Here is a 22,917-nt window from a genome sequence, read left to right as displayed (position 1 = left end):
AATGAGTGATCCGAGTAGGAATCTTGATTGGGCGATTCTTGAGCTAGTACGTAGTTGAGTTTTTAAATAGTGATTAAAGTCGCGCTTATCATTAGAAAAGGTTGCTATCTAAATAATAGATTTACATTATGTTAGTAATTTTGAGTCGGATCGGCGTTGGCACAATAGTAATGTTGCTCATTGTCTCAACATGGTCTAGATATTATAAGTTCGGAACATAAAAATAATCTTTTCATATATATATTTTTTTCTTTTGTTGCGAACATAAAGAGATATGATTATATATATGTCACACTTGCCCAACTTTGCAGTAACCTGTATTTTTTTGGTCCTGATTTTGGGTTCAACTAAAGCATGTGAGAATATCGTACTTTTTTAATCTCAAAAGCAATTTTCTTTTACCAATGCTATCACCACCATAAGATTTGCTGGGATTTGCTCGACCTTCCACCGGCGCCATGCCGATTTCAGGCACCCTCATCGTGTTTGGTGGACCCAAAAACGAACCACTTCCATGTGGAAGAATGTTACGCACGCAAAGCTCCATCAGTTGCTCGTCGCGAGGTTGGTGAAGTAGGCAGAGCAGTTGATCCAACGCCACGCTGAATACACCCTGACGCCAGACAAAGCAAAGGCGAGGATAAAAGAGAAGAACGAGAGTTTGGAGTCAAGCTATACTAATGCGTGCAAGCCAAATCAATGTGGCACTCGTAATACCACAATTGCTCAAGGCTGTCTATGTCACGCTTTTTCTTCGAAATATTTTATAGACCATAATGGATCATAGGACTGAGGGAAGATAAAACAACGACGTACCCAAAATTTGGGCGGGCCCGCCGCCCATGCAACCTGGTCAGAACGGGAGAAAATATAGAGACAACTGCTCACAACAACCAACCACATCATTTAATTGCTTACCGACTCCAGCGCCTTCCTCTCTTTCAGATCCGTCCGTCATCCAACTCAATTATCAGCACTTCCTCATTATATAAAGAGCCCAGAAGTCTGTAACAAAGCTTGGAGTGGGGGGCCTTGTATCATATAATAGTGTTAACACAGAGAAAAGAAGAGAGAGAGAGAGAGAGAGAGAGATGGTGAACTGGGTTGAAGCACAGAAGCCTCTCTTGCACTTTCTTGTGAAGAAGGCGGGCCTGCGACAGCAGACCGTCGAGATCGAGCCCGGCACGGTCATGAGCTTCTGGGTACCAAAAGAGAAGTATGACAAGAAGAAGAACCCCAGCAAAGAAGTGGTGGTACCGGAAGGAAGGAGCAACGAAAGCCATTTTAACACTAATGGCGACAAGAAGAAGGATAAGAAGAAGGGAGAGAAGAAAGAGAAGCCGGCAGTGGTGCTCGTGCATGGCTTTGCGGCGGAGGGGATCGTAACATGGCAGTTCCAGGTCGGATCCCTAACTAGTCAGTATGCCGTCTACGTGCCGGACCTGCTCTTCTTCGGTGGGTCGGCGACAGGATCGGCAGACCGCTCCCCGGAGTTCCAAGCACAGTGTCTCCTTGCAGCGCTCGGCCGGCTTGGGGTGGAAAGATTCACCGCGGTTGGATTCAGCTATGGAGGAATGGTGGCGTTCAAGATGGCCGAGATGCGGCCGGACCTAGTGCATTCGCTCGTCGTGTCGGGCTCGGTCGTCACCATGACCGACTCGATCAGCGGCGAGACACTCAACAGGCTCGGCTTCTCGTCGTCAGCCGAGTTACTCCTCCCGGAGTCCGTCAAGGGCCTCAAGGCCCTCCTCTCGGTGGCCACCCACAAGAAGTTGTGGTTCCCAGACAGACTCCACAAGGACTACCTTAAGGTATGTCCCGCTTGTCACGTTATTCGGTTCATATGATCAATTACTGTTATCATGACTTGTGACGCCCGAGAGAAGGGAAGGGAATTGGAATTCTGGTTGAGTAAAAGGAGTGGTTTTGATGGTGGACAGGTGATGTTCAACAATAGGAAGGAGAGGAAAGAGTTGCTGGAGGGGTTGCTGAACAGCAATAAAGATGCAAAGGTCCCAGTCTTGTCTCAGGTATAGGTTATTGTGATGTTTATCTTCGGACTTGGACGTCCTGGTCCAAGTTTCTATTCAATTTGCTGAGTCTTTTTCGTTGCATATATGCCACCTAACGTAATTAAGGTTGCATATATAAGATGTTGTCATATTATTAATTATTCCTCTTAAGTAATTTGATGCGACACTGGGTGTACGGTGAGAATCGTTTTCACTTCTCAGGAAATTGAGGTCCCGTTACCTTGGTATTTTATGATTGTTTTATTATTATTATTATTATTATTACTTGATCCGCGTACAAAACCAGTGTAAAAACAAGATAGGCTGCGTACAAGAAAATAAAATATTGTAAAATGGTCACCGCTCAGAAATTAATCGTACATGGGAATTATGTGTCAACTGGGGAAAAAATACCCAGAATTTGGGCTGGCAGGTGGCTGAACTCGGATAAGTCGGTGACCAGCCAAGTGTTTGTTTTTTAAAAGGCTACATGAGGTGTCAGTTTCTTCTTCTTCTTTTTTTCTTCAGAGTTATTATTTTCTTCTTTCCAATTTTTTTTTTTTTTTTTAGGGTAGTGCACAAACTCGGACCGTTAAATGTTTGGGAACCTATCCCATGAGGTGATAGAAGAATTACTTTGCAAACAAAATTATGTTATTTGTAGAAATTATTACGGGCTAGATGCTGTAGATTACAGGAAACATTTTAGTATATATATTGACAGGTAAATATATAAAAAAGAGATAACAAATCTTCTACCGACTCAAGTTGCGGAAAAATTCCATAATTTGGATACATGGTAGCTGGTATAAGATTTTGTTAGATTTTCAAAAAATGGTTAAAAAATTTCCCTTAAAATCAATCATCTTACATACTAATTGGGTGTAGGGAACAAGATATTTTTCTAAAATTTTTTTTATTAAAAGCAATCATCTCATATACTAATTAGAGTTTGAGTTGCACAACTAGTTGAAAGCTGTAACTTTAAGAAATAATATTTCAGTTTTTTTTCCTCTTTTTCGAGTTGAAGAGGGACTAATCCTTATAACCTATTTGGTTTTTGATTGCAGAGGATACTTTTACTGTGGGGAGAGAAGGACAACATATTTAACATGGATCTTGCGAGGAATGCGAAGGAGTAAGTGATGCTGCTCCCCGTCTCCATCCCGGCACCTGCTCTGTTTCCATTTTTATTCTTCCCGTATTTTTATTTGTTCCGTCCATTAATTGTGTGTGACGTAGGCCTAGTTTGATAAGGGAATCGGAATTTTTGACTTTACTTTTCCCCCATTATCTTGGAAAAGCACGTTTAGAGTCTTCTCTCCAAAAAAAAAAAAAAAAAAAAAAAAAAAAAAAAAAAAGAAGAGAATGACATACTCAAAGTAGGATAAAAATGTAAATTTAGGACTTATTTAGATGTTTCTACGAGTTTGATCTGAAAATCCTACAGTAATAAAAGCTCAAATTCTAAAAATCTGCCCAAATTCCAACCTAATTCCAACCTGGAGGCCTGTTAGGTCACAGGAGAAAAAAAATAAATAAATCATGAAGATCTTTTTTTTTTTCTTCTAAGATTTAGGTTATGAGGTGTTTGGTTGTTAGAGCTACGTTGAAATGGAGGGTCCAAACTACAAATCTAGCACAACTTCAGTCTAATCTTACTAGATTATCTTAATAGGCTCTTAGTTGGGCTAAAAAGCTGTTATATTCTATAATAGTTGCTTGAGCTGACGTTGTCAAGTTCGGATACCGCCAAAACTTCAAAAAAAAAAAGGATAAATTTTTAATGAAACGGACAAGTTTGTCCTGATAATATTTTTTGTTCTTGAACCATTTGACAAGAAATATTAATATCAAATTATAATAATATTGTATTAGATTATTATATTGATGATATACTAAATATGACATAATACAATGTTATACGATTATATGAATTCATAATATAACAATGCATTTCGTATTAGTTTATATTATTATGCTATATGTTGATATAATATATTGGAATAATATATGATATTTTTATAATATAATAATATGATCTAATAATTGACAATTGGACATGATAACAGAAGGTGACAATTTTCGTGGTTTAGAAAGGAAAGGGGCCGCTTGATTTATTTCCTGTGAAGGGCTAGGTGATAAGTCGTGGATGAGCTACAATCTTAATAATGCTATCTAGTTTGGCTAGCAACTCACTTGCTATTATGTAAGATTCTAGAAGCTTCTAAAATTAGATAAACTTATTTCTTTTCTTCCTCACATTATTCAAAGACAAATTCAATATAATTCAAAATTAATATATGATATTGATCTTCTTGCTAGTTTTACTTTTTAATTGCCTTGCAACTTTATTTATACGCCATCTCTCATATTCAGGGCTAGAAATGGGCTCCGGTCGGACTTTGGGTTAGGCCTGAAAAAATTTAGATCGAGTTTGGAATTAAATATAGAGCCCATTTATTTTTTAGGTCAGACTCAGATATGTCATTAGCCTGGCCCGAGCCCGGTCCATGCTCGAATAAGATCCGAATCGAGGCCCGAATTTAAGCCCAAATTAATTTATTTTTGTATGTTGCTATTTAGAGAGAATAATGAGGAAGTAAATGATAAATTAAAATAAGTTTAACTGAGAATAATATATCATGTATCATTTATTTGTGTTATAGAGAACATCCTAATTTTTAACTAGCTTGTTTACTTGTGAAGCAATATTATGAGATATTAAATTTTAATAGAGTTCAGGTTGGACCTATTTTTGGCCTAAACGTGTAATTTGGGCTGGCTCAATTGGGCTCAAGTCAGAATTATCCAAAATTTTCAGGCCTAAGCCCGGTCCAAAGCTCGAAAAAAATTTGGGCCGGGTTCGAATAAGAACATGGCCCGGCCCACTTCCAGCCATACTCATACTTCCATGTTTCCGATTCTTTAAGCAGATTTCCAAATTTTTCCCAATAACATCCATGAGAAAATGGCATACATAACATGTACCATAGATTTCACAACCCACTCCCAGAGGTATCAGCTAAAAGAATTCACTTCCTATTAGTAGAGTAGTAGATGACACTGTAACAGGTTCAAAGCCACCTTGTTGTTTTTGTGCCTCTACAGGTTTAGTGAATACCGCATAGAGGTTGATATTGAAGAAAGCATTTGCACAAAATTTCTCCTATTTCCTGTTTTTATTTTCATATTTTTTTAAAACGACGACACTTTGCTGCCAAACATCCTAAAGGGTTGGCAAACAATTTCGAAGTCTAATTCATTCTTGTTCCTGTGTATTTCGGCAAAAACAAAAACAGAAAACAGAATCAATTACAAAAACCCATAGTAAGTGCCCAAAGTTTTGCACAAGCTCTTTTTGTTGCGAGGCTTGAAAGCACTCACCCTTCGATCGTACTATTCCCTTTCCTGGATCCAAACTGCGGAAAGACGAATCGAGAAGAAGAAGAAGTAGAGAATAAAATCAAACAATCACAAAGACAACAATTTTACGTGGTTCACCCCAATACGGGTTACGTCCACGGAGGCCACACGCACAGATTCAATATATTCAGCAAGGGTTACAATGATCTCTCTTCCTGTTGGAGATTGCACACCTAGGGCTTACAAGAGAGATAGGACTCCAAAAGAAACTCACTACAGCCGCTCTCATCATCACCTAGGGTTCACCAAAAAACCCTATTTATAGGTTTTCAACACATAAGGAAACTTCCCTACGAAAACCCTAAGTCAAAAAACCCATCTTGCCATCGTTTCAATCAATCCCGTGATCAGGAGTCGACTCTTCACTTTCAGGGGTCGACTCCTGATAAGTTCGAGTCGACTCGGACATCCTCGGGTCGACTCCAAGTATCAGCACCGAAACTGGCACGCTCTGTCTTCCTGAGCTGGAGTCGACTCCTGCAGGGCTGGAGTCGACTCCTGCAGGGCTGGAGTCGACTCCTGCAGGACTGGAGTCGACTCCTGCAGGCAACCCAAAAAACTGCTCTCTGTTTCTTCACTGTGGCAGATGCGAGTCGACCCTCTCATCCCTGGGGTCGACTCAAGCTTCACATGAGTCGACTCCTAGATGCTAGGGGTCGACTCCATTCAGTTGGCACAGAATTTTTTCAAGCAAACTTGAGCCGAATTCAATTTGCGGTCGTTTCGAGTTTCGAGGCACATTTTCTCAACAATCTCCCACTTGCCGAGAAACAAGCCTGAAATAACCGTAACCCCATCGGCAACATGATCTCCAAATCATCCTCTATGTGTGTGAACCTCTGTCTTCACTTGTAGCTGTGAAGACCAACCGAAGATGCACATATGTGCAACTTCTCAAGAGTAACCACCTTTGTCAACATATCTGCTGGGTTGTCCATTGTATGTATCTTCTCTAGCCGAAAAAGATCTTCTTCGAGGAGTGACCGAATAAAGTGATATCTGATATCAATGTGTTTGGTCCTTGAGTGAAAAGCAGCATTCTTTGCCAAATGTATAGCACTCTGGCTGTCACTATACAACTTTGCATCGCCTTGCTCCATGCCAAGCTCTTTCATCAAACCTTGTACCCAAACCATCTCCTTGCTCGCTTCAGTAAGAGCAACGTATTCGGCCTCGGTCGTAGACAATGCTACAATCTTCTGCAGTTTCGAGACCCATGAAACTGCAGCACTTCCCAGCGTGAACACATACCCAGTAGTACTCTTTCTGCCATCAATGTCTCCAGCCATGTCAGAATCCACGAAACCATGTAGGCAAACATCAGGACCACCATAGCATAGTCCTAAGTCTCTGGTTCCTTTCAGATACCGCAATATCCACTTCACAGCTCTCCAATGCTCCTGGCCTGGATCGCTCATGTATCTGCTCACCACTCCCACTGCATGGGCAATATCCGGTCTCGTGCAAACCATGGCATACATAAGGCTTCCGACCACTGATGAGTAGGGTACATACTTCATCTCATCTCGATCATCCTGCGTAGTCGGACACTCCTGCTTAGATAACTTGAAGTGTGCGCCCAGCGGAGTACTCACAGCTTTAGCCCCGTCCATATTGAACCGCTTCAGCACCTTATCAATGTACTCTGCTTGAGACAACTTCAATGTTTTAAGCTTCCTGTCCCTGCTGATACGCATCCCAAGGACTTTCTTGGCTTCACCCAAGTCCTTCATTGAAAACTCCTAGGATAATTGTTTCTTCAGTTTCACAATCTCTCCCATGTTGGCACTTGCCACCAACATATCATCTACATACAGAAGTAGAATGATATATGAGCTTTTCAATCCCTTAAAGTAGCAGCAATGATCACCATTACACCTCTGAAACTTATTCTTCAGCATAAACTGATCAAACTTTAAGTACCACTGACGAGGTGCTTGTTTCAACCCGTACAAACTTTTCTGAAGTCGGCACACCCAATCTTTCTTCCCCTTCACTACATATCCTTCTGGCTGCTTCATGTAGATTTCCTCTTCAAGGTCGCCATGTAAAAATGCAGTCTTGATGTCAAGCTGCTCAAGATGTAAGTCCTTGGCTGCCACTATACTCAACACCATCCGGATAGTAGACATCTTCACAACTGGAGAAAAGATCTCGTCAAAATCAATGCCCTCCTTCTGCTGAAAACCCTTGACAACAAGTCTCGCTTTGAACCTCTCAGAACCATCTGGTTCAAGCTTTAGTCTGTATACCCACTTGTTGTGCAAAGCTCTCTTCCCCTTCGGAAGTGGAACCAAGTCCCACGTCCTGTTGGATGATAGGGAATCCATTTCATCATCCATGGCAAGCTTCCACTTGTCACTGGCTTCAACCTGCAAAGCCTCCTTGTAGCTTTCTGGCTCACCACCATCTGTAAGCAACAGGTATTGTAGGGAGTCAGCATACCTAGACGGAGTTATTCTATTTCTTTTACACTTGCGTAAAGCAATCGGGATATCAGCTGGAGGTTCTTCTTCTTGCTGTGCTTCTCCCACTGGCTCAGCAACTTCTTCATCGTCTCGAGACATTGTTTCATCATCCAGCTCTGCATATTCCGATTTTACAGCTTTGACGCCTTGGCTCGTCTGTTGCTGCAGGTCCTTGTACAGAACCTCTTCATTGAATACAATATTTCTGCTCCTGATGACTTTCCGATCTGTCGCATCCCAGAGTCGGTATCCAAAATCATCACCACCGTACCCAATGAATGTGCACTTCTTTGACTTTGCATCCAGCTTGGTTCGATTGTCTGCAGTATCGAGCACGTAAGAGATGCAACCAAAAGTACGCAAGTGAGATAGTTTCACCTCTTTCCCAGTCCATGCTTCCTCCGGCAGTCCAAGCTCCAATGCAACTGAAGGCCCTCTGTTGATCAGATACACTGCTGTACTGACCGCTTCCGTCCAAAAAATCTTCGGCAACCCTGCATGAAGCCTCATGCATCGTGCCCGCTCATTGATGGTGCGGTTCATGCGTTCTGCAATACCATTTTGCTGTGGCGTTCCTGGAACCGTCTTTAGTCTTCGAATTCCAGCTGAGGCACAATAAGCCTCAAACTCATTACTGCAGTATTCGCCCCCATTGTCAGACTTGAGACACTTCAATCTCTGACCTGTCTCATTCTCCACTAAAGCCTTCCACCTCTTGAACTTCTCAAATACATCGGATTTGTGCTTCAAGAAGTAGACCCATAGCTTTCGGGTAGCGTCGTCGATGAACGTGACATAGTACCTTGCTCCTCCATGAGAAGCCACTTGAGTTGGTCCCCATACGTCAGTATGTACGAGTTCCAACTTAGAATTTTTCTTGGTACTACCTCCTTTTGAAAAACTGACCTTCTTCTGTTTTGACAGTACACAATCTTCACAGAATTCCAAATCCACAGATTTCAGGTCTCCCAATTTTCTTTTGGACATCATCACCTTCATCCCTTTCTGACTCATGTGGCCGAGTCTCATGTGCCATGTCCTTGCATCAACAGTCGGATTTGCAGCACTGACGGTGGAATCAGTATTAGCTGTCATGTATAGTGTTCCTGACCTTACACCTCGAGCAATCACCAAGGCTCCCTTAGTGATCTTCCAAGCATCATCATTGAAGGTAGTCACAAACCCCAAATCCGACAACTGACTTACCGAAATCAGATTTCGAGCTAGTTTGGGTACATGTCGCACATCTTTCAGAGTTAAAGTCATCCCACTTGATGTCTTTATCTGAGCATCTCCCTTTCCTATGATGTTGCAACTATTTCCATCACCAAGATACACCTTGCCATGATCACCTGCAACATAGTTTGAGATGATTGCCTTGTTCCCAGTAGCATGGAACGAGGCACCTGAGTCGACTATCCACGACTCCAGATGAATATCACAGGAAAGTATCAGGGCATCATCTTCACTTGCAGTTTCGGCTAAATTAGCACTTGCTTTAGTGTCAGAACCACCATTGTTCTTCGACACTTTGCAGTCTTTTCTCAAGTGACCCTTCTGCCCACAATTCCAGCACTTTCCAAGAGGTCTAGACTTGTTTCTAGACTTGGATCGTCCACCCCTATTTCTATCTCCCTTCTTTGAAGTCCTTCCACGTTCTTCAAAGGCCAGCGCGTTCCCAGATGAACTTGCTGATGGATCCAGGGTTTTCCTTCGAGCCTCTTCACTCAGAATAAGAGCTACCACTTCATCAAACCTCGCTGTAGTCTTTCCCGAAGAATTACTAACAGCCGTGATAAAGCCTTCCCAACTTTCAGGCATCTGACCTAGAAGAGCCCACGCCTTCACCTCATCAGTGAACGTGATCTTCACAGATTCCAATTGGGCACATAGGGTATTGAATTCACTCAGATGTGAATGAACACTCCCACTGTCTCTCATCTTCAAAGTGAATAATCGTCGAATCAGGAATACCTTGTTCGCTCCTGTTGGCTCATCATACATGGAAGCCAGTGTGTCTATCAAATCTTTTGCAGTCTTTACTTTGGATATATTGACGAGGATCTCCGATGCCAAGGACAAACGGATAGCGGCGAGCGCCTTCTTATCAAGACGCTCCCACTTCTCCGACGGCATGTCTGTCGGCTTCGCTTCTTCTCCGCCCAGTGGTAGATCCAGATCCTTTGAGAGCAAGTAATCTTCCATCTGCATCTTCCACACACCAAAGTTCTGTCCGTTGAATTTCTCTATCCTCAATCTTCCTTCGTCAGCCATTGGAACACAGGGAACGTTGCTCTGATACCAGTTGTTGCGAGGCTTGAAAGCACTCACCCTTCGATCGTACTATTCCCTTTCCTGGATCCAAACTGCGGAAAGACGAATCGAGAAGAAGAAGAAGTAGAGAATAAAATCAAACAATCACAAAGACAACAATTTTACGTGGTTCACCCCAATACGGGTTACGTCCACGGAGGCCACACGCACAGATTCAATATATTCAGCAAGGGTTACAATGATCTCTCTTCCTGTTGGAGATTGCACACCTAGGGCTTACAAGAGAGATAGGACTCCAAAAGAAACTCACTACAGCCGCTCTCATCATCACCTAGGGTTCACCAAAAAACCCTATTTATAGGTTTTCAACACATAAGGAAACTTCCCTACGAAAACCCTAAGTCAAAAAACCCATCTTGCCATCGTTTCAATCAATCCCGTGATCAGGAGTCGACTCTTCACTTTCAGGGGTCGACTCCTGATAAGTTCGAGTCGACTCGGACATCCTCGGGTCGACTCCAAGTATCAACACCGAAACTGGCACGCTCTGTCTTCCTGAGCTGGAGTCGACTCCTGCAGGGCTGGAGTCGACTCCTGCAGGGCTGGAGTCGACTCCTGCAGGCAACCCAAAAAACTTCTCTCTGTTTCTTCACTGTGGCAGATGTGAGTCGACCCTCTCATCCCTGGGGTCGACTCAAGCTTCACATGAGTCGACTCCTAGATGCTAGGGGTCGACTCCATTCAGTTGGCACAGAATTTTTTCAAGCAAACTTGAGCCGAATTCAATTTGCGGTCGTTTCGAGTTTCGAGGCACATTTTCTCAACACTTTTATTCCCCTTTTCAATTATTCAATCATTCATCTTTTTTAAACAAAGTGGCTTTCTTTGGATACAGGCAACTGGGGGAGAAGGCGACGCTGCACGCCATAAGGAAAGCTGGCCACCTTGTTCACCTGGAGAGGCCCTGTGTTTATAATCGCTGCCTCAAGCAATTCCTTGCCCTTGTCCATGCCCAAGAGTGATCAGATTCACAATATTTTTATGTTCCATTTCAAGATTGTGAACTTGCATTACATTTTATTTGACTAATCCTCTGGAAATTGAATAAAGTATGAAGACATCTTAATTTCAACCCTTTTCCACTGCAAGCAAAGTTACACCCTAAGGGCTCAAAAATTTGGCGCAGCCACCCGGCTCAAAAATTTGACGTAGATCTCTGCCGGCGCAACAAGACATGACCTGGATTCTATTGGATTCTTTTTTGTTTCCTTTTTAAAGAAGTTTGATTTTCAAATAAATTTTTGATATTTTTTTTTAAAAAAGCTTAATTTTTAAAAGCCATTCTTAATAGTCCTATAAACATAAGTATACTTGTATTTATTAATGCCCGATGGTTCAAAACCCATTGAGGCATTGGAGATGATGGGTTGGCATCTACATGTATGATCGTCTTAGCTAGGTCTGGATGGCCATGCCATGCATGGGGCAAGATAGGGCATGCACAATATATATACCAAGCCAATAAAATTAAAAAGCTCCGCTGGGTTTTTTTATTTTTTATTAAATTTAATCTTTTTTCTGCTCAATTTCTTCCTCTTTCCTTTGAGCAACTAAAGGAGTCTATTAAGTTAGATCTCTACAAGATCATGCTCGTGATAGAAGGCTTCAGGCTAAACCGGATTAGTTGAACCTTGCAAACGATCTCTTTTCAGACTTGCCGGAGGGGACCCGGATTTGTTCTTAGAGCAATATCTTCACACTCAAAAATATCCTCTTATTTGATGTTGAAATGTTTTATAAATTTATTTTTGCATTCATTAACCAACTCCAGGATATAGTTTCCAACAAATACATCTCAAGGAATCATGATATTGAATGGAGAATTTATTCATGGCCACCCGGATATCCCACTCTCGAACGACATCCACAGAATTCATCTGAAAGAACATTGAATTTCCTCTAGAATTCTCCCCTTGGTCTCAGGCACCCATAGGATCACAGAAAGTATACTGAAGGCACTCACAGCCGCGTAGAGGGTGAATGTCCCTGGTGAAGATGAATTATAACTTATTAGATTGCTATCAGCAAAGTGGACACACGTACGTACGTCCACAGACATGCATGCGCAAGCTCTGTGTGTGTGTGTGTGTGTGAGAGAGAGAGAGAGAGAGAGAGAGAGAGAGATCAACCTCGACTGCTCCAAGTTAAAAGCAAATTAGCAGACATTGTAATTGCCCAGGATGACAACCAATTGGCAAGTGGTGCAACTCTACCGGCAAGAACCTTGATATCATCAGGAAGTATCTGCAATGGCAAAATAGCAAGCAATTATGAGCATCCAAAATAGAATTTATTGTTTCAAATAAAATTCATGGCAGCACAAAAATTACGATGCATAAACAAAATTTTGCACCAGCATTCTAAAGCTAGGTCATGCTGGCCCCAGTCAGGCTTGCGGCTCAGAGAGCTTTGAACAAATATTTTCTCAATTTCTCATGAATAACTAGCAAAGTAATCTCAATTATATAAAACAGGTTCAGACAAAAGATCTTGTAGGCTTATATAAATTTCTTTTGTCTTTTTCTTGAGAACTCTATGTATAATTTTCAGCTTGAAAGTCCCATGTTTTCTCTATGCTTCTCCCTTTCTTCTTCTTTCTAAATAATTTCATTTTTTATTTTTAATATTTTCATACATCAAATAGTCAAGCTAATAAACTTGCTGCACTGAAAAGTAGTAACCAGTATGTTGGTTCATAATTAGGCTACTCTTGAAAATTTTCTATCTTTGCAGTTACATGGAATCTCATCTTTTCCAGTTATGAATGAGTAATAGAAACAGGCATTCCAACCACTCCTTGGCTTCATAACATGCTAATCTCTTCTCTTTTCTGCTTTACAAGGTCATTTTTAAACAGAAAAGAGAAATGCATACCCTGGCTAAAAAAGTAATCATGGTGGATTCGGGGAGAGTAGTAAAAGGAGTAGGTAAGATAGCGTACTTTGCCTGATGACAGAACCGGCACAGGATTTGAGTAGGAATGAAAATCCTATGGTTTCATAGCGGTAGGGCAAGTAAACTAGTTGATTCTAGAAGTTCAAATCAGATCTACAATCAAATCTAAATTGAACTGCAAAACTAGAAGCAAAAATTCTATATTGAAGCCTACTCCATGGTCAGAGTACAAAAGCATGGCAGATTAAGTTTTGATGAGGGCTCAAACAGGGACAAACAAATATCAAGTTAGCTTAAATTCTGGAACCGGTTCGAGCTTTGGTACAGAATGAACTAGAAAGTGAAGAAATAGGTTCTCTTTTCTTGAGAATAGGTTTACTTTACGTATTAATAAGAATATCAAATAAAAAGGTTTTGGAAGGCCTACAAATAATACAGGTAAAAAAAAACATGAAACCAAGAAACAGAATAATTATTAGTATATGAATAAAAAGGATAATTAGATGAAAGTTATCACCATGTACAAAGATCTTATGTGTCTTGAAATATATAAGTTACCACCATGGAAGAAGGTGACAGAAGCTCTTAAATTAATACTGAATCCAAGTGAATATTACATGAGAACTAACGGCCTTATAATGTAATATAAATTACTAAAGAAGAAAGAACATCCTTCTGCTTTGGAAGCAAGGGCTTTACACAACCAAGAAAAGAAGATCCTTCTAAGGAGACAAGTGGCAACTCTTAAATGACTGGGATTAAGGACTGAAAGTAAAAGAAATAGGAGAAATAAGAGCTCCATAAAGTCGTGCATGAAAGGATGTCAATCACTCTATAATTTGATTATAGTTGATTCTAGGGCTTTCGAATCCAACCACTATATGGCTACATAGAATCTCTAAACAATAATCCTTATAAATGAAGGACCATAGAGCCAATAATGTAAGTAGTGAACAAAGTCATACGGACAAATAAAAGAAATTAAACAAGAAATTAAACAATACATAATCTACTATTAACCTTAAAAATGCCATGCTAGAATTATTATACAGAAGCACACTGTCATCAACCAGACGGTCAGAAAAAGATTCTTTTCTAAAATCAACAACTGGTGTATCAAGGTGACCTTCCCTTAGATTAAAAAAAGAGAGCTGATTCCTCATATCTGCTTTCATCAACCAGGTAGCCGATACTCATTCCATGTAATCTGTTGAATCTTGAGTACAATACTGTTTGCATTTGCTCCAAAAAAATCAATCAGTGATTGCATCAATGCATTGTTCATCTTCAAAACTTCATCGTAAAAGTAGTATTCAGGATTGTGCTAAATGATTTTTTACATATGTGACTTGCTGAAGCTCATTAACAATGGCATCATTTTTGTTATAACTTGATGACAGGATTGCTAACAACATCTTCCTCATCTCATTATTTGCATGGAATCATACTTTCCTAGATTGGAGGCTGTACATAATATTTTCAAGATGACCAAGTGGTGCCAAGTTTTTTGAGACTAACTTCCTGGGCAATTTGAGCAATTACTTGGTGCAAAATTGGAAAAAGAAGGTTCATCATGGTCCATAAAAAATGAGGAGTCGTATGAATATGAACCAGATTTTTTGAAAAAAAATGGAAGAAGCAAAATGAAAGAGAATAATAGTGTAAAGAAATAGAAAACAAATGCAGGATGAGAAAGAGAAAAGAGAACAGCGTAGCTTCATCTAAACAAGACACAATGAAAGAGGGGAGTGAGGGAGAGAGGAAGGGGGAGGGGGAAGGCGAAGATGGGGCAAGAGAGAGAGATGAAAAGTTAATCCCAAGGGGGAAAGAGCAAAAAGAGAAGAAACTAGAAACGAAAAGAGAAAATGAAAGTAGTAAATAAGAGATGTAGATGAGGAATAAAGGAATGAGTCATGTACCAAATGAACAGAAAGAAGAAGGGAAAGTAGTTTCCCTTTCAAGGGTCCTAACAATTCAAAAGAATGAAGGTTAGCTGATCTAAGAGTTGAGCTGGTCACTTAAGATTTAATTAAGCATAGGCAAGCATAATAATAAGCATATATGAGTTAATAATAGACTAGGTGATATAATTAATTAAATTATATGTTTCATGACACAAGAAATTATTTAATACTATATAAGAACTAATGAGATTAAGAAAATCAAACAGCTTAAAATGGGCATTTTACTGGTAACTGGCTGGAAAACTATATATCTGGCAAGTTGCATGGACTAGCAAAGCCCAAAATTTCGACAAGTGCTTATCTCCTATGAGTGAAAAAGCAATAAGCTGTAACATGATCAAAACAAGAGGACAAATTATTATATAATTGTACCCCATGTGAATTATGTTTTTGACAATTAAAAGGCATTACATTTGCAATAAAAATGGATGGGAAGCCAAACTGCATTCCTTGTCTCTAGAAGGTAGCGACAAAATGAAAAATAAATCACTATCATGATTCTCTGCAGGTTATTATTTTATCCACAGATGATACTTTTATAAGACAAATAAAATCATTCATAGTTAACTTTATTTTTACATGGTAGACTACCAAGAAGGATTAATTTCCATACCTCAGACATTATGATCCATGGATTGGCTCCAAATCCAAGAGAGAAGGAAATTACAAAAGCCTGAAGGAACAAAAATGGCGTAAATGACCAAAAAGATCATTATTTCTAGACATTACTGAAGAAAATCCATGTCTGACATATAACAACATACCACAAGACCAACCAATGAGAGAACACTCAGCATAAAATAAAAACCAGAATCTTCAGAAATAACACCCTGTTTTAGCAGAATATAGATAATATGAGGAAACAATTTCATCTTCCAAGTTGCAAAAAAAAGAGGACACAATATATGCCGCTATGAAGTCTCATATAAAGTAGAACCAAAAGAACATGATCTGTGAAACGGCAACATAGCTTACCTACAGATAAAATGCGACAGAAACAATGATAAGACTGATAGTCATTCCAGCAGCGGAAACCTGCATCCAGTTAAACAATTTTTGCATCCTTTGACAACAACCTGAACAGAATTCAGTACCCGTAAACATATACATGACACTATAGGAATCATAAATTATACTTTGGAGAAAATCATATACTATATACTATACTTCTGAATCAAGAAGATATGATTGTTACCTGAATAGCTCCAAGCCCACATGTTGCTAAGTCACTATTTGTAAGCCCTGTTCGAGACAGAGAATCTGAGATGGGGAACTTACGAAGATTGCATCTTCCAATAATGGATAAGGCCAAAAGGCATTGACCCTTTTTTAACCTAATTTCGACACAAGAAGCAGTGTAATAAAATATTGCAATGTCGACGAACAAAAAGCCCGCATATCCACATAACAAAAAGCACCAAAGTATGCACCAGATCGAAATACATATGTCAAGATTCAAGTTAGGACATGTCCGCAGGGCTGATTCAAAACTCAAGCTAGGGCTTTACAGTTCTTTGGGAACCGAACCAGAACATGAAGGGATGGAAGCATATTATCTACAGAGTACAATTTATAGCAAACAGATTAAATTAAGTTTTCAGCAATGAATAGTTATAATTGATGCCCATGTCCTTCTGCAGCTCTAGTCAACTAGCTTACAGAAAATTCTGCTTTTCAGTTGTGTGCATTTGTCTCCTTGAGTAGCAGTTGTAAATATGTACCAAGTGAACAGCCAATAAGGCCAGTCATCAAAATTGCAGATCAAGTATGTGTAGAATATAAACAATCAATGGGTTGTTGTTGCATGACACAGAATGGAATACATCAGAGAGTCAGAAAGGAGCTCAGCAGTTTTCAGGTGGATACAAGGCATAAAAGTTTGCATTAAGGTGACCTACCAAACCCAAATGGCATGCTTAAATAGCAACTTCTCTTGGATCCATAATGGCTTGTTTTGGGAAAATTCAGTTCAGTTTGTCTGATATTTTGATAAAAACAACTGACTTCATTTATACATGTGCGCGTGCATATGTCTATATGCATCTGTATCTTGATTACAGACAATATTTGCAACTTTGATCTTGGAAGCAAAATGCCAATACAAACAAAGTGCTTTAACATAAATTAAGATTATCAGGAAATAGATTAAGGAACATAGAGAAAATAATAGCAAGTAGCACTAGATAAGAAAGATAAGTTTCAAGACATGCTAGCACTTATCAATGACATTAGAAACCTATACTCAGTCTAAACAGCATGAATGGCTTGTATTTTTCTAATCACTAGGCCAAATTTAGCTGCCAAACAGATGATGAAACAGAGCAAAGCATAGAACGTGCCAATTTGGAAGCTACATAGTGTCAAGCATTCTATTCATTAGAACAAAACAGACAGCATGTATTTTTTTTTTAAAAAAAAAGTTTTGAAGAAAGCGAACTTTTGCACTAAATCAATATGTCATAGGAAAAATAATCGTACAGTTACCAATAATGCGACCATGACAAAAATTCTTATGAACAGCTCATCCAAAAGGACCTTAGGAAGACAAAACCACTCAAAACCAATTCAACATCTTGGTTAGGTCAGAATAACAAAACATTTGTTGGAACAACATGCCTACTAAATCTTGCATTTGGCAAAATATAAGGTGGACAAGTTTGGTGATTCTTTCTAATTATTTCATTTTTTTTGTTTATTTTTTCTTCTTTCTTTCCTTTCTTTTTTATTTCTTTTCTTTCTATTTCTTCTTTCTTCCTTCGTTCCATTATTTCTTTTTTCTTCTTTTTATCTCTCTTCTTTCCTTTCTTTCTTTTTCCTTCTTCTATCTTTCCTTCCTTTCTTTCCTTTCCATTCTTTTCTCTCTTTCCTTTTTCTTCTTCTTTCCTTTCTTTCTTTCCTCCCTTCATTTTTTCCCTCTTTATTCTTCTTTCCTAGTGTGGGTTTCTGAGTCCCAACCCCATCCTGATTCCTATTTTCTCACAAGAACAAAATGATTTGGACATCACGAGACACCCCCATCGCACTGTGATTTAAAACCATAGTTGCAATAGCTCCATAAGACATAAATTTGAATGAACAGTATATCGTACTGTAAGGTGTGAAGACATATCAAATTTAAATTACTTGGACATACCGGCAGATTTAAAAATAGCGCTAGCATGAAATAAGATGCCATTGATTCCAGTTAGCCGCTGCAATACAAGTAGACAAATTCCTATCTGTAGAATTACAAGACATGATTCCTCATTAGAAGAAAGTTTTTGCTAGTCAAAGATAGATGAATTAAACTGTAACCGGAAAACACACAAAATTACCATAAGAGGAAGCATATATCTTCTTTGTTTAATATCTGCAAACCGGATTGAAGTCCTTCTGCTTGATGGTGCCACTGATCTCTGTAAGAAAATGAGGAAGAAGGAGAGCTGAGAAGGGCGAGTATTCAGAGTTAAAAGCATGAATAATCCTCCTTGAATTTGATTGATTCTATACAGTGGGTGTATTCCCATATATATAGATTTACAGCCGTATCAAAAAGGGAATCAAATTCTAAATCAAATAACTAATCCTGACAAAGAATCGAAACAGCCAAACGGAACGGTTCAAAGGTAAAGTAGCCGTTGCCAACTTAAAGGAAATTTCAAGTTTGCCACAGGCGTGCCATGATACGCTATTGTTCACTGTAGCAGCATATGGGAGAAGAGTTATACGATCCAGAATTTTGAGACTCCCCCTCAAGATGGGCATAGATATTCATAGTACCCATCTTGGATAATAGGAAATTCAATCTGTCAGCCGGTAGAGCCTTTGTAAATATATCAGCCAGCTGAATCTTTGTAGGGACATGCAGTGGAATGATCATCCCTTTGAGTACTCTTTCTCTAACAAAGTGAAAATCCAATTCAATATGTTTTGTTCTTTCATGAAAGATGGGATTCTTGGTGAGGTAGATTGCCGACTGATTATCACAAAATAGAAGAGCTGGTCAAGTATGCATCTCATTGAAGTCCTTTAACAGTTTCTTCAACCAAACTATCTCACAACTTGTGTTGGCTAAGGCTCTATATTTAGCTTCTGCTGAGGATCTAGAAATCGTGGGTTGCTTCTTAGATCTCCAACTTACTAAGGAATCACCAATGAAAATGCAATAACCTATGATGGATCTTCTGGTTTCAGGACAAGCTGCCCAATCCGAATCACTGTAAGCCTTCAAATGTACATCTGATTTGGAGGAGAAGAATACTCCTTGACCTATGGTACCTTTGAGATACCTTAAAACCCGATGAGCAGCTTTTAAATGTCTGTGATGGCTTATCCATAAACTGGCTCAGTACATTAACCACATAAGTTATGTCCGGCCTACTGATCGTAAGATAGATTAATCTTCCAATTAATCTTCTGTAACTCATAACATTTTGTAACATATTTTGAGATGTATGACATAATTTGTGATTCAGTTCTATGGGTGTATGAATAGCCTTGCAACCGAGCAGTCCTGCATCCTCCAAAATTTCAAGAGTATACTTCCTTTGACATAAATGAATTCCATCAGATGTTCTTGCAATCTCAATCCCAGGAAATATTTCAGAGGTCTAAGATTCTTCATTTTGAACTGAGATTGTAAGTACATCTTAACTGAATCAATGAAAGCTATACTGTTACCTCCCACGATAATGTCATCCACATAGACCAAGAGTGCAGTAAAATTATTGCCATCATGTTTGGTAAAAAGGGAATAATCTAATGTAGACTGTTGGAAACCAAAAGCAATAAGAGAGGATGAGAATTTGGAATACCATTGTCGTGAAGCCTGTTTGAGTCCATATAAAGATTTATGTAGTTTGCAAACCATCTTGGTATTCGGTAGAGACTCCCCCTTCAGCTGATAACCTGGCGGCAGTTCCATATAAATCTCCTCATTCAAATTTCCATGAAGAAAAGTATTGTGTACATCCATTTGATACAAAGACCATCCACGAATGGCTGCCAATGCAAGGAAGACCCGGACTATGCTGATTTTGGCAACCGGGTTGAAAGTTTCTTGATATTCTAGCCCCTCCCTTTGAGTATATCCTTTTGCAACTAAGCGTGCTTTGTATCTGTTGATGGCACCAGTGGAAGTAAGTTTAACTTTGTAAACATATTTGCATCCCACTGCTTTCTTTTCTGGTGGTAATTCAGTGATAGTCCAAGTGTCGTTTTCCTCCAATGCATTCAGCTCTGAGTTCATAGCATCACGCCAATGTTTATGTGCCACAGCTTCTTCATAGGATTGTGGTTCGTTTGTGAGGGAAAGTGAAAGGGTGTAAGCTTTATGAAGTGGGGATAAATGTCTGTAGGATAGGGAGTCGGCCAAAGGATGATTGGTAGAATTCTGAGAAGAGAAGACTTTGGTATTTGAAGTAGCAACTTGACAATGATAGTCATGGAGATAGGTGGGAGGTTTCTAATTCTGCTTGACTTTCTAAGTGGTACGATAGAGTTTGTTTGGTCATTAATAGGAGGAATATTCTCAGTCATAGAATCTTCAGGTTCTGACTCATGAGCACTTCCTGATCTAGGCAAGGAAGTAGTGTGTATGGTGGAATTATAAGCCAATTCCGTGTCATGAAGGGGAGCCGGAATAACTAGATCATTAGAAATGGGGATTTGTATACGTGTAACAGAATTGGGAGTGTGAAAAGAAAAAGTAGACTCATGAAAGATGACATCTCTAGAGATAAATGTACTTTGATTGTCCAAGTCATATAGCTTATACCCTTTAACACCAGCAGGATACCCAAGGAAAATACATTTTCTGGCTCGAGGATGAAATTTGGACCTATTGTGTTGTATGGTAGAGGCAAAACAGAGATAGCCAAATACCTTTAAGTGAGTATAGGATGGAAGTGATGAGAATAGAATTTCGTATGGTGATTTATTGTGCAGTATTGGAGTTGGTGTTCTGTTGATGATATATGTGGCTGTGAGGATTGCATCTCCCCAAAAATGTATAGGAAGGGAAGCTTGAAATAGCAAGGCTCTAGCAACTGAGAGAAGGTGTTGTTGTTTCCTCTCAGCCACTCTATTTTGTTGTGGAGTGTAGACACAAGTTTTTTGATGAAGAATTCCTACAGATTTGTAGAAATCCACCATGTTAATTCCATGCCATTGTCTGTTCGAATTTGTTTGATATTGGCCTTGAATTGGGTTTGCACCATATGAAAGAAAGCCTGTAAGATAGATCTTACTTCCGACTTCAATTTCATAAGGTAAACCCAAGTTACACGGCTGTGATCATCCACAATAGTTAAAAAGTAATGGAATCCTTGAGTAGAAGGATGAGAATAGGGACCCCATATATCACAGTGGATAAGATCGAATGGACAAGAGGTAGAAATTGAGCTTAAAGGAAAAGGCTGTCTTTTCTGTTTTGCCAAATGACAAGTGGTACAATGATTTTGCCTATTGCTTTTCATAAGAGGAATATAGGACTGAAGTAAGTTCAGTCTTTGATCAGACAAGTGCCCCAATCTACAGTGCCACAGATCAAAGGGTTCTGTTGCTTTGGTTGTGTATGCTTTGGAGCTAGTCTTGTGTTCCGAAAAAATATGAGTCAAATAGTATAGTCCTCCATGCATCTTAGCTAGACCAATCGTCTTCCAAGGTGACTGGACCTGAATGAAACAGAGGTTATCCAAGAAGACAAGACAGAGAGATGAATGTTGTGTAAGTTTACTAACGGATAATAAGTTGAAGGTGAAAGAAGGAACGCAAAGAACATGCTCAAGAGTCAGGGATTCTGAAATTTTGACTGAGCCTATGTGTGTAACATCGGCTTGTGAACCATTAGGTAGTTGGACCAATGCTTTCACTTCATGATTTATAGAGGTAAGAAATGTTGAAGAGCAGACCATATGGTCTGTTGCACCAGTGTCAATAATCCAAGGCACTTCATGAGTTTTATGTGGCCTATGATCCATAAGGTATGTAAGATGTGAATGATGCTTAGTTGAAAATAAAGAAGTATCTGGGACACGTGTGATGCTAAATAGGCAAAGATCTATACCCGCCATATTTGTAGAAGCTGAATTGCTGCCAGTTTCTGTAATTGGCTTCATCATCGGAGGAATCGGCTCTTGTTGTGATGAAGCAGAGTTAAGGTTCAGCTGTGGAATTCCAGAGTTGACAAGGGCAAGGAGCTGCTGAACCTGAGCCTGGCTGAGAGACAGTTGAGGTGCCGCAAGGCCTTTCCCTTGAGTTGGAGAGATGACCTGGTTTGCTGAATGAGATGCCACAGATTTATTGTTAACAGAAGAGGACTTAGTCTTAGTAAACTTAAAATTAGGAGGGAACCCAATAAGTCTATAGCACTTTTCCCTTGTGTGCCCGGGCTTTCCACAATGATAGCAAGTGATCTCTGCCTTGTTCCTTGGTTTGTTAAGAACGGCTGCAAGTGCAGATGATTCTGGTGCAGAAAGATTATAGCCCGAGCTTGTCTCTGTCTTTCCTCTTGTAATACCAAGGAAAAGGCTTTGTCCAAACTTGGTAAAGGACTCATGAGTATAATCTGACCTCTAACAGAGTCAAAAGTATCATTAAGTCCCATTAAAAATTGAATGATATAATCAAGTTCCAGATCTTCTCCTACTCCTTTGAGTGCATCACATATGCAATGGCCATAAGAACAGTATGGCAGAGGTCTATAATTTCGTAATTCTTCCCATATAGCATTTAACTGGGTGAAATATTCACTTACAGAGAGAGTTCCTTGAGTTATTGAACTGAGCTGCTGCTTCAGTTGATAGATCCTGACATTATCTGGTTGTGCAAAGCGGGATT

General features: G+C 39.6%; 1 protein-coding gene and 1 pseudogene across 2 annotated transcripts; one reads left to right on the top strand and one right to left on the bottom strand.

The window, feature by feature from the left end:
- Window positions 1-1,022: 1,022 nt before the first annotated feature.
- Window positions 1,023-11,312, top strand: LOC103718381 (monoacylglycerol lipase ABHD6-like). 2 transcript variants are annotated; one of them, XM_026808978.2, is made up of 5 exons: window positions 1,023-1,811; window positions 1,941-2,030; window positions 3,083-3,150; window positions 5,315-5,342; window positions 11,076-11,312. In XM_026808978.2, exons 1-5 carry the CDS (start codon window positions 1,092-1,094, stop codon window positions 11,154-11,156), a joined length of 987 nt encoding a protein of 328 aa, XP_026664779.2. In that variant the 5' UTR covers window positions 1,023-1,091; the 3' UTR covers window positions 11,157-11,312. The 2 variants fall into 2 exon arrangements, with proteins under 2 accessions (XP_026664779.2, XP_008805395.2); XM_008807173.4 differs by lacking the exon at window positions 5,315-5,342.
- Window positions 11,313-11,458: 146 nt separating this feature from the next.
- Window positions 11,459-22,917, bottom strand: part of LOC120110493 — a 12,659-nt pseudogene continuing 1,200 nt past the window's right edge.

Source organism: Phoenix dactylifera, chromosome 4, assembly GCF_009389715.1.
Source record: "Phoenix dactylifera cultivar Barhee BC4 chromosome 4, palm_55x_up_171113_PBpolish2nd_filt_p, whole genome shotgun sequence".
Classification (NCBI taxonomy): Eukaryota; Viridiplantae; Streptophyta; class Magnoliopsida; order Arecales; family Arecaceae; genus Phoenix; species Phoenix dactylifera.
This window is presented reverse-complemented; position numbering and strand designations above follow the sequence as displayed.

Excerpts from the sequence above, each read along its gene's own strand:
- LOC103718381 (XM_008807173.4), top strand. The coding sequence starts at position 1,092 with ATGGTGAACTGGGTTGAAGCACAGAAGCCTCTCTTGCACTTTCTTGTG. Across the intron at positions 1,812-1,940 it reads TCCACAAGGACTACCTTAAG|GTGATGTTCAACAATAGGAA; the intron begins GTATGTCCCGCT and ends GATGGTGGACAG. Across the intron at positions 2,031-3,082 it reads AGGTCCCAGTCTTGTCTCAG|AGGATACTTTTACTGTGGGG; the intron begins GTATAGGTTATT and ends TTTTGATTGCAG.